We start from the raw sequence: 12,592 nt of genomic DNA, 5'->3' as shown, positions 1-12,592 counted from the left end.
ACTGATTTTACTTTACTTTATATATTGTAACTTCTCTTAGCTGTGATGTGACATTTTGTAATGTCATATTTTGTATTGTGATATTTTGTAGTAACTCTAGGTCGGCCTGGATAAGGGCGTCTGCTAAGTCTAAGAAATAAATAATAAATAAATAAATAAATAAATAATATGGAAACACATCAGATCACAATGATTGGACAGCGTCGGACATCGTACCACTTTCTAACATTACACGGGTCAAGTTTTGGTACACATGCACCACATTGTGATAATGCAACCCTTTCTAACACTACACCGTGCCTGTTTGTCAAACCGGAAACTGTATTGCCGCTGACGGTAAATTGATTTGGAACAGAGTTTATAGTTTAAACTATAACATTCGCGGTCCTTCACCAGAGATTAGGGAATCTCTGATCGATTTTCCAAAAATCATCTGGATAACAAACACAAAACCCATCTTGAACGCAAGCTTCAACATTTTAAATTGAAATACCTGTAGCAATCTTGTCAACACCTTTCAAAATAGTAAGAAACCGCTGTCTCCATTGGCATCTTTCCCTGTGATTTGTGCATTTAATGACTGTTTTAAAAAAAATGAATATTCATTACGGTCAAATTCCGTTTCCAAGGGAGACAGTAAACAAGCGGAGAGAGTGAATTCCAGCAGGATTTATTTGATTTTGCTGCTTGCTGGAAACAAATGTGTACACATCAGTACTAGAACAGTTCGTTGTCCAAACTCTAAAGCTTGACTGATAGCCATGTTAACAAAGCTGAACTACGAACTGTAATTAACAAAAAAAATTAGGTTGGATATTACAATACCTGTAACTCAAAACCAGAGTTATTGACCGGGATCGCTGCGAGCGGGCGTGCTTTGTTGTTACATGAGAAATTGGTTTAAGATGGGGAGCAGGCAAGCAGATTTAAGACGAACAACCTCAGCAGGGTACCGTTTACCAGAAAGACAAGCCGTTGATCTAACGTCAGCCACCACCACCTCTACCAGCAGACATACAGACAACAAGAGCAGAACAGCAGAGTCTTCTGGAAAGAACCTTCCTCCAGCCGGGAATTCTGATAAACGAGATGCTGTGAAACAAGACCAGATCTGGAAAGAATCTGTTCACGCAGAATGGCAAGGAAACAAACAATGGTACGTATTTGTGCATTGCTGTAGTTTTTTGTTTTTGTTTTTCAATGGTGTTAGTCTAAGTAGTCAAGTAAACAGGCAAATAAAAAACTATACAATTAGGATTGTAGACGGGTGTTCAGGTTATCTGGTACTATAATACATAACAGTATTGCCATGTGTTTTAATAATAATAATAATAATAATAATAATAATAATAATAATAATAATAATAATAATAATAAAAGTTGATATGGCCCATATTGTATATGCTATAATACTTTTTCATACGGTGAAGTATATGTTCTGAAAGACAACGCCTGAAAATCTGCACTATGCTGTAAATGCTATTCTATAATAGACAGAAATAACAACAGTGGCGTTCAAACTGTATTTTTATTAGCATGAAACACTGACACATCTTACCAGTTGTTTTATCCGCCTTGACTAGTGTAGTGGCAATTGGCTTTTAAATTTGAGAAGCTGCAAAAAAATACTCCGTGTATGATCAGTTTGCCTAGCTCCGTGTTTCTTTCGTTTTGTGGGTTGGGCTGTGATTACACTATGTAACACAATTTTTGTTCCTGGGTAGTAAGTGTTATTTCCTAATTGCTTATGCCTCAAAAGTATAGAAAATGGCTATTATTCCCCACAAACTTTGCTTTTGTGACCAGGACAGTGGTATTTCAAAATATCACAATTTCCAATGGGAAGTGTGCAAATGTGTGTCTTTGCGTTCACATAAAGTCAGAAAAAAACAACATATGAATCCAAATTAACATGTATTATACTAAAGTAATACAAAGATGACTACAAAAGATTTAGAAGTGAGTAGTTTTTCGAGATTTACAATTATACTGTATTTACTTCTAAACCAATTTTGTCGATGGGTGTCTGTTTTACAGTTTAAAAGAAAAGATGAGTGAAAAAGTAAGCAATATTGAACAGTGTGGAAGGGTGGTCGGTAATTCACTGACACACGGGAGACAGACAGGTGCCCAGTTTTATTTATTTTCTGACTCTCGTCAGTGATTTGTTTTAGCCCGCAGAGGGCGCTGTTGTCCGTGGCCTGACTACACTATGTAACACAATTTTTGTTCCTGGGTAGTAAGCGTTATTTCCTAATTGCTTATGCCTCAAAAGTATAGAAAATGGCTATTATTCCCTACAAACTTTGCTTTTGTGACCAGGGCAGTGATATTTTGAAATTTACCTATTTCCAATGAGAAAATGGTCTTTTCGTTCACATAAAGTCAGAAAAAAACAACATATGAATCCAAATTAACGGATTTATACTAAAGTAATACAAAAATGACTACAAAAAATTTAGAAGTGAGTAGTTTTTCGAGATTTACGATTATACTGTAAATCTTACCGAATCAGCCCCCAAATGTAGTCTCCCATCATGTTCTCGTTATACTGTCCTTGGTAGCAGCGTTCAAAGTCCAGTATATCCTGGTGGAAGCGCTCGCCTTGCTCCTCCGAGTACGCTCCCATGTTCTCCTTGAATTTATCAAGGTGAGCATCAAGGATATGGACTTTGAGGGACATCCTACAGCCCATTGTGCTGTATTTCCTCACCAGAGTCTCTACCAGCTCCACATAGTTTTTGGCCTTGCGATTGCCCAGGAAGCCCCGAACCACTGCAACAAAGCTGTTCCAAGCCGCTTTCTCCTTACTAGTGAGCTTCTTGGGGAATTCATTGCACTCCAGGATCTTCTTTATCTGTGGTCCGACGAAGACACCGGCTTTGACCTTTGCCTCAGACAGCTTAGGGAAGAAGTCTTGAAGGTACTTGAAGGCTGCCGACTCCTTATCTAGAGCTCTGACAAATTGTTTCATAAGGCCCAATTTGATGTGCAGTGGTGGCATCAGCACCTTCCGGGGGTCCACCAGTGGCTCCCACTTGACGTTGTTCCTCCCCACAGAGAACTCGGTCCGCTGTGGCTAGTCCCGTCTGTGGTAGTGCGCCTTGGTGTCCCTGCTGTCCCAAAGGCAAAGATAGCAGGGAAACTTGGTAAAACCGCCTTGGAGACTCATCAGGAATGCCACCATTGCAGCCTCTTGATGCCATCTCAGGAAAATGCAGATATGTATCCACATAGGCAGCTGGAACTAAACTGAACTGGTGGGCTTAAGGCCCCTGTATTTATACTACTATTTGTATTACTGGGAAGTTCTAGAAAGTTCTAGAAGTTACTCCAAGTTTACTCAGCACTGACTCTATCTGGAATGTTCTAGAAAATAGGTAAATTTCAAAATATCACTGTCCTGGTCACAAAAGCAAAGTTTGTGGGGAATAGCAGCCATTTTCTATACTTTTGAGGCATAAGCAATTAGGAAATAACACTTACTACCCAGGAACCAAAAAAAAAATAAAAAAATTGTTACACGGTGCTATCAACAATGATAGACAGGACCACGGAAATACTTCGCAGCTTTACCCCGGTCGTCGCTACCCGCACGACCCGGGTCACCGTCCTACACTCTCCGCTCCCTCAGCCTTCTACACACACAGTACTTCGGGGTCCTGCCCAATGTTCCTCCCGGGTTGGTTTCTCCTGGCCGTTCGTAGTCCTGGAACAACGCTTCCGTACACACAGTACGTCTTAAAGGGTAGACCTGAGGGAACAGCAGATATTTTATAGGGCTAACAATTCCCCGAACACCCGCCTCTCGGTCACTCAGAGAGAGAGAAAGCCACACACCCTCTGCGGGTGGGTGTTGGACAACCGCTGCTCTCTTCCTGCAGCACCATGAACAAGCCAGCAGAGTCAGCACAGATCTCCCCGTTACAAACATTTTTTTTTTTTTTTTTAAGTTTATGTTCACAGGATAGTTTGCTTACCTGTTGTAATTCTGACAGTCCACAGGTAACCTTTGTTTTTCTGGTTTATTTACAGTTGCTCTTATTTGTGATTGTTTAGATTCATCTCACATGGCATAATCTACAACAAACTACAAAGATAAAAAGACAACTATTGCTGTCAGAGAGGAATTGTATACATACTGTAATTATATACTGTAACTATAATACAAACAGCAACTAAAATTATAGTGTTCGGTGCCACTATCTGGACATCTTTCATACAAAACTACAAACAACTTGCACAAAAAACTTATTTCTATAACTGATTCCGGAATTAACTTTCTCATGCTGTCAGTTATTGCTTATATACAGTATATCACATGTTCTTCCTTGGGTACGATTTAAATAAATAAGGATGAGAAAATAGCTGTTTTTTTTTTTTCCAACAGGCAAAGGAACTGGAGCTTTCTGAAAGATTTTGATCAACTGGTAAGGTCATTTCAATGCTACTTTTTAAATGCATTACAAACTAGTAAAAAATAGCTTGACACTATTACTGCTGGTATTTTTCCTTTAATAAATACATATGTTATCAGTCAGTGGTACGTGTTATATGTATTAGATTATAACAACTTTATCCAGTAAAAGCAAACATCCTGCGCCGGTTCTACAAAGCCCAATAACGCAACTTTATAACTTAAATGTATTTCCAGGGAAGACCAAAAGCAGAAGAGCCCTTGCCAGAGTATGTACCAGTGTTCTCAGATAAAGTTCCAAGTACGACGAACCGTACCTTTGGCAGCAGGATGAACACAGACATCGGACAGACGCTAATACACAAGGACAGTCTCCTGAGAGGCAACAGGAAAAAGAAACTTAGTCAAGACTTGCTTCCCTGCTAGCATCAGTAAGATGCGGGAGGTGCCAGTCTAACGAGTAGAAAAGAGCTGGATCAGATGATGCTTGTTTTACTAAGGTGTAATAACAAATAACTGGTCAGCGGTTCGTGGAATTATCTAGTATTAATTTAATTTTTAAATGCCAATTTAATGCTTTTACAGTTTACTGTCTAAAATTGTTCTGCTGTAAATTTTGCAAATTAATTATTTGTTCATTTTAGTGTAAATGCATCTTGAGTGTATGTGCCAGTAGTGTAGTATCACATAAATATATAGTATATATATATGTTATATATATATATATATATATATATATATATATATATATATATATATATATATATTATATGTTTGCTTCTTATGTGTTTTTGCTTCTTCGTGTTACATTCTTTCAAAATGTAAAATAATAAAAAAAACAATCTGCCATGTCCTAATGTAAGGAAATTTGGAACAGGAGACCAAATTCATAAAAAATGTAGCCATCAATGTCTAAAAACAGAAATCGCCAGTATAATTGACTCTGTAATCAGCCTGTCAAGTTGAAAAGAAAGCTGACCTACCTAGAAGTTTAAATAAAATGGAGAATGCATATACTATTTTGCTTGCTGGGGCTTACCAGATGAGACAGCACTTCCAGTTCTAATGGCATATACAAATGTATCTGTGTTGCCAAATCTACCAGTTTCACTTCATGATGAAGGGATTCTATTCAATATCATACTTGCAGAACCCTAAATGCCCAATTACTTCAGTGCTGTTTGCTATTTAATTCTTAGTTCAGGTTCAGAGACACACCAAAATACTTAACAATATCTTAATTCTAATGATATTCTGACATTCACCCATTCCTGGCTTCATCATTAAGAAGGATACAGCATAGGTACAGCATATGTTACAGAAATGTATGTAAAAAATAAAGAATGGTTTTTCCCTTATTTATTAAAAGAAACAAAACTGAGGATCATATTCCCATTTCTCTGTTTATTGTCAATTAAAAAAATATATACAAGTGTAACTTTGTAGCTGGCCAAGGTATTAGCTCCATAATATTGACTGTATGCCTGCCGGCTGTGTCTGTGTTTAAAATAGATATAAAACTTAATAAAAACAGACATCTGTAAAAACTTTGGCATTCACATTTTGATTTAACATGGGCTTTTAGGTTTACTGTGACAGAACAAAATAAGAACATTTGTCACATTAGGGCTTTTCTAAAGATAAGTGATTAAATGTCGGCGTCACAGCAGTACTGTTTATTATTTAGTTTAAACTTTAAAACCAATTACATGAGCGTACAACTCTAATTTTAAACTAAAGCTTAACATAAATATGGTAAAGCAGGGACTTTATTGTGGTTGCAAAAATTGACAGGTAGTGCAAGTTAAATGGCGGTCCAGTCCGTAAACCAAATCACTAGGGGGAAAAAAAAAAAGTACAAAGTTTGTTCTGCCTAGACTGCAGACGACATCTAACGTGCACATCACCACATGAAATAAACCAAATGTGTTTACAAAGCTGTGAAACCTCAGTTGCATAATCAGTTGGGAAGTCAACCAGCTAAACAAATTCCAAGATGTCATTGATTTGCGTTTGGTTAATTATTATTAGGTAATATTCCCCTTCTAATGACAAACAAAAAATTAACACATTATAGTGCCTTAAATTAAATTGTTTGTGTGAGTACCCGACGAACTGCACACTTGTGCCTTAGCAATTTTGCAATATGATCTTGTTTTAGTGCGTGGTATATGGAAACAAGCATTCTAATCAGATTAAAATGATGGTTGTCAATGCCAGACTCTGTTTCAATGACATGCTCTCCCAGAGCAAAAATATTGCAATCCCCAATTTTTGAAAGAACCCGGTTCTGCAGCTCAAGTTCAGAGATAGAATGGCGTCCACTGTGAACACTGATGACTTCTCTCAATGAACATTCTGCTGCCTTTACTGTCTTCACAGTTCCATCAGATGGGATCAGGAGGCCACCATGGCCCTTCAGCTGAAGTAGATGGTAGGCACTACAGAAGTCAACTGGAATGTTCTTTGTGACCAGGGCACAACGACACGCCTCACATGTTATACACTCCAAGGCTTTCCTTACCACCCAGCCACCAATGTACAACTCAGAATTCTGCACAAGTGAACTTAATTTGGCTGACGTGTAGTTGTGGTCAGGCAGCAGCAGACTTGTATGTGAAAACAGTGAAGGTAGTTGCTGCCGTAGTGGTGGCACTCTGAAGGCCCCAGTGGCCCCTACAAAGTCTACAGTGTCTTGTGCCACAACCTTGTCTTCCAGTCCACTTTGAATCCTGCATTGTGTTAACAACTGCCGAAATGCACTGCGAAATTGGTGCGCTGTTAGGTTGTTGAAGTTACCTAGAAAGTAATTAAATAAATACATCAAAATATAAATACAATAGTATGATTTTAATGTACACAGTGGGTAATGTAAATAATACACAATGCAATAATATAGTCGTAAGTTGCACCAAGGGTCAAAATCTAAATTGCTAAATCATGTGCTTCTTCTAAAACTACACGTAAGACCTACAATAGGAATAGAAGTCCACAACAGGTAAAGTTTATGGAATCATTGCATTTGTCACATACAGTAAACCCTTAAAACCGTGCTTCATGTAGATGTGACCACAAATGAATACATACAATACACGAAAAAACTCTACCTGATCCTCCAAGGATGTTGAAAAACTGCTCCATGTGATCAAGGCTGAATCTGTATGTAAGGACATATTCCTGCAGGTCCAGAAGCTTGGGAACCAGTTCAATGAAGCTTGTTATACTAAAAACAAGCCCCAGCACACACATCTTCCTGAAATGAAAAGTGACACTGTAAGAAATTGTTTATGAAAAATATTTAAAAGGGCACATGTTTTGTTACACCTGAAACATGCACATATCAACCTTGCTGGCAAATAAGCATCAAGTATTAAACATTGACAGCATTACCTTGAAATGCAATTTGGAGTCTTAACAGCTTTCAATGAGAGTAAATACTCCCTTGTTTCCAGCAGAAAGCTTAGGAAGTAATTGAGGTTGGCAGTAGTTATAGGACCCAGGTACCCTTTATATCTTGTAGAACGACTATTCAGAACATCAGATAACATAACCACTCTCTGAAATCCACAAAATAGTTAGATATTACTGTGAAAGAAAGAACTGTTATTGTACTCTTCATTGCACGTACCTTCTTGAATTAAAAGGTCATATTAGGTTATAGATGTAGAGCAGTGGGATCCCTCACAAAACACCAAGATTACTATCTATCAAGACATAAATAATGTGATATTTTTAAATGAAATCACAGACCTCAATAAAGGAAACTGTAGCAAGGCAATCTGCAAACTGAGGAACATGGAGCCCATGCAGCATATTCAACAGCTCTGCTACTGAACTGCTAAACGGATGTGCAACGAGAGACACGTTTATCTTCTCAGCTGAAACTCTTGTGTGCTCCTGGGATTTTGCTTTCCCTGTACGCAAATAAGCATTTTCCTGGAGATTGTGCAGGTTCTTTATGTAATCCCAGTTAACGTATCCTTCCTGGCTTTTGATGGTCCCATAAGCTTCTAGGTCATTGCGCTTCAGCTTAAGCTCACGGGAAACATCAAAAATGACGTAGCATTTATGGTCACTGTCTGGTAGTTTGAAGTATGTCTTCAGCTGCTGATTGACCGTGACCTTACAGCCAAGCAGCTTGCACATTCCCACATTTGTCGGATGACTGTCCATGGTAATGGCAACAACTTCAAAGCCAAGGTGTACAAGTTCTCCCAGAGCATGCCACACAAGCACCTTTTTGGCTTCTGTTGTCAACTGGTTTGCAAAAAAGTATGCAATAGGTGCCTTCCACTGACCCTTGATACCAACAAGCATCAAAACAAGGACCTGATTTGCTGGTTCTCCTTGCAATTCACTTCCATTGCCTAGATCAACAAATCCTGTCATTGTCTTCTTATATGAATTATAGGAAATGTGTTGTTGGATGGCCATTGTATCAATTATCAGGCAGGCATGTGTATATTCATCTGGCTTTTCCATCCTATTATGTGCTAAAGCATTTATAACACAACTGTTGAATCCAGGGCCATCATCACTACTCTTGAGCCAACTGTATTTAAAAAAAAAAAAAAAGTATTACAAATATTAATAGAATTTACCTGTACATTTGGTGGAACTTTTTTTTTTTTTTTTTAAACACCAGGGCTATGTGGGCTATGTCTTTTTACATGTATCTATAAAATTTTTCCACACACTGTAAATCAATCATTTTAAACATACTGTACCGATACCAACACCTCATTTGCTTACCTTATGACATCTAGATCTTAATACCACTTATTTGATTTGTATTAAGCTATTCACCGACGTTTCTTTTCCTGCTATTCTGTACATACTGTAATGGTCATTAGCATTTTTTAATTTGGAATTTACAGATGTGGCAGGTGATTTCTCTTGCTGACAAACCTTAACTGAAAAAGTTTATACAAAAAATGTCATTAAAAATGGGTACAATGCATTTTAATATAACTTTAAAACTAACAGAGATTGCACAAATCTTTGAAAACAAAAGTCGTCATTTCTCAAAGATTATCCGGTATTTCATAAGTACTACTTAGACATAAAACAATTCTTACGTTCTGATGATTTCAGGATTTGGCAAGGGTAGCTTCATTTTCTTCTGCAGGAACTCGTATGCATTGGGGCTGTACAGTAGCAGGGTTGTAACAAAGGATCTTTGATTCGATGAAAATTCTTTTACCGGCTTTTCAAAGAGATGCAAAGGTATGTCACCATAGGATAGAAGTTTTTCACTGAGGTGTATGGAAATCAGTTTCTTCTGCAGCAGAGTGTCAATGGCATTGGCACAGCAAAGTTTAAGGCCTTTCTCTACTTCCTTCATGTTTTTTATCTGCCACTCTTTCTCACCCACAGCTTGTTCTGCAGCTCGGTGTTTCTGAGCCAGGATCTCCACTGATGGCAAACTATAATCATGGTCCTGTAAATAATTACACTGCAATTAGCAAAGTCCATTATTCCAGTTTACTCCATTGGACGATCTCAGACTCACAACAGAATACATCTGTTGGATCCACTGAAAAAAATGTGTACAGAATGTTTGATTTCTAGCTCAAAACAGTAGTTCAGAAGGGAACCAAAACTGCCTCAATCAAAAAAAACCTGGCTCTTAATAGGATAAGAAAGGTTAAAACATACTTGTGACTCTTGTTGCCAGTCATCCAGTGGTCTTTTCTTTTTTCTACGGGGCTCATTTTTCTGAAAGGCAGAGATACCATAATTCAACACAAAGTAATTATTACTAAGCTGTTTGCACAGGTATAAACCCAGGTAACTGTGCAGGAGAACAAAAACAAATGGAACTGTATTCTCTCTGAACTGTGTCTAGTGTGGTCAAAAAATTTTGCAGTAAAGTGCTCACTGCACAATCTGTGGTTTTTAGTTGGTGTTCAGCATTTCCCATCAGTTGTTCACCTTCTTAAAGCCCACCATTGCTCCAAAGGTGTCTTATTGCAGAGGAGAAATCTGCATTTTAATAGAAAGACAGAGGTCAGTATCCCAGATTTAGCACGGTGTCAGTATTTCCAGTATGCCAACACTGTAGTTTGTTACTGGGGCTGTAGTTTGGAGAGACTCTATAAGCCCTATATGTAAGGGTGAAATAATTGGCACTCAGTTAGCATAAATTAACACATTCATGTCTGATCAAAATAAGTCTTGGGCTTTCCAGAGTCTGACTTATTTTTTCCTGTTTCTTATATGAAAGTACTAGACTTCAACAGCTCCACATGCTCCTAGTTTTAAGACTTAGCAATGGGACAGTCGGGCTAACAGCTCCTGGTAAATAAAGATATGTTCTTATATAGACCCCTCCTGTAAAAGAGAATAATAATAATAATAATAATAATAATAATAATAATAATAATAATAATAATAATAATAATAACAATAATAATACTTTTACTTGTATATAGCACCTTTCATTGTGGACCACCATCACAAAGCGCTTTACAAGATACGAGACTAGGGTGTGTGAACTATGCACCAGCTGCAAAGTCACTTACAAGAACGTCTCACCGGAAAGACGGAGCACAAGGAGGTGAAGTGACTTGCTCGGGGCCACACAGTGAGTCAGTGGCTGAGCTGGGATTTGAACCCGGGACCTCCTTGTTACAAGTGGCTAAAGAAACAGCCGTTACACATCCGTTACTTTAACCACTGGAGCACACAGCCTCCTAGATCAGCTTCACAGTAATTTAGATTGAAGCAACTATGTTAAAAATTGCTATAAAATGAAATTGTCAACTGGTTGCCTTATGTTTTACCTGCATCTGCGGCTCACCCTCAGATTACATACCGCACCAAAAACTTAGGTGTGGATTTCAAAAGCTGTACAGAATCTGGTGCACACAAGAAATGTGATCCACTAATGAGAAGCACGGGAATTTAAGGCTTGGTGATTTCCTGGTTTGTCTCAAACTGCAGACTGATAGATAACACTCTTATCAACAAAAAGGTGGGGTCTGCAACAAGAATGTTGTCCTCGGGTACTAGTCCACTAGCTGCAGTGTGGTCCTGGTGCTATGGTTAATCCCCATTATACAAAATTAGTGCATCACAAGGATTTTTAAATGGATAGTTAACCTTGAGTCAGGGTTTACACTGTAAAAGATTAATCGGTCATTGCTCATGGTTTGCAGTATTAGGTCCTCTGCTATTCCTAATCTACATTAATGATTTAGATTCTGGTATAGTAAGCAAACTTGTTCAATTTGCAGACGACACAAAAATAGGAGGAGTGGCAAACACTCTTGCAGCAGCAAAGGTCATTCAAAATGATCTAGACAAGATTCAGAACTGGGTAGACACATGGCAAATGACATTTAATAGAGAAAAGTGTAAGGTACTGCACGCAGGAAATAAAAATGTACATTATAAATATCATATGGGAGATACTGAAATTGGAGAAGGAATCTATGAAAAAGACCTAGGAGTTTTTGTTGACTCAGAAATGTCTTCATCTAGACAATGTGGGGAAGCTATAAAAAAGGCTAACAAGATGCTCGGATACATTGTGAAAACTGTTGAATTTAAATCAAGGGAAGGATATTACATTTGTTATAAAAATAATAATAATAATAATAATAAACTAAACACATCTTAGACACTTCGTTGTGCTCTGCAGTGCATTTACCCGCAGCACAAGAGATTACAAAGAGTACACAATACACAGCCAGTTTAACACTAATAACACTGTACAGCCAGCAGAAAATGACTAACCAGTTCGTGATACTTTGAAAAAGTTCGTGAAAATTGACTAGCAGTGGCATCATAGACTGAAATAATAATAACACAAAAACAATAGATAGGACGAAAACTCCTCACTTCTGCTGGGTGCTACACATGGTAGATGTTACTCAGATGGCCACCTTGTTTACGAGATAAGACTAGAAAAATACACGCGCTCTTGATTGTAATATACAGAGTACTCGGCGCACGTACGTATCAGCATTAAAAGACATTTTCAGTAATCTCTATATACCTCCCGTTTAGCTGTAAAGTTGAATTCTGTGGGAACAGCGTGGTCTCGCAGTCGAACTGTTTGCCCAGTCCTGTCAAAAGTTTCTGGTTTGAAATGTTTGCTGCATAAAAAACTGTTTTTACCGGGCTCCCACAGTTTTTTATCTGGTGTCCTTCGGCGAACAGCTGCCTTCC

General features: G+C 38.0%; 1 protein-coding gene across 1 annotated transcript; it reads left to right on the top strand.

Annotated features, from left to right (window-relative positions):
• The first annotated feature begins 248 nt into the window (after positions 1–248).
• On the top strand, positions 249–5,071 carry c6h2orf50 (chromosome 6 C2orf50 homolog). Its single transcript, XM_041253550.1, has 3 exons — positions 249–1,156; positions 4,391–4,430; positions 4,655–5,071. Exons 1-3 carry the CDS (start codon positions 888–890, stop codon positions 4,841–4,843), a joined length of 498 nt encoding a protein of 165 aa, XP_041109484.1. The 5' UTR covers positions 249–887; the 3' UTR covers positions 4,844–5,071.
• Positions 5,072–12,592: the final 7,521 nt, after the last annotated feature.

Source organism: Polyodon spathula, chromosome 6, assembly GCF_017654505.1.
Source record: "Polyodon spathula isolate WHYD16114869_AA chromosome 6, ASM1765450v1, whole genome shotgun sequence".
NCBI lineage: Eukaryota > Metazoa > Chordata > Actinopteri > Acipenseriformes > Polyodontidae > Polyodon > Polyodon spathula.
Note: the sequence above shows the minus strand (reverse complement) of the source record. Positions and strands in the feature narration are given on the sequence as shown.

Bases quoted from the DNA above. Each gene is read 5' to 3' on its own strand.
- c6h2orf50 (XM_041253550.1), top strand. From the start codon at position 888: ATGAGAAATTGGTTTAAGATGGGGAGCAGGCAAGCAGATTTAAGACGA. The intron at 1,157-4,390 runs GTACGTATTTGT...TTTTTCCAACAG, and splicing joins TGGCAAGGAAACAAACAATG to GCAAAGGAACTGGAGCTTTC. The intron at 4,431-4,654 runs GTAAGGTCATTT...ATGTATTTCCAG, and splicing joins TGAAAGATTTTGATCAACTG to GGAAGACCAAAAGCAGAAGA.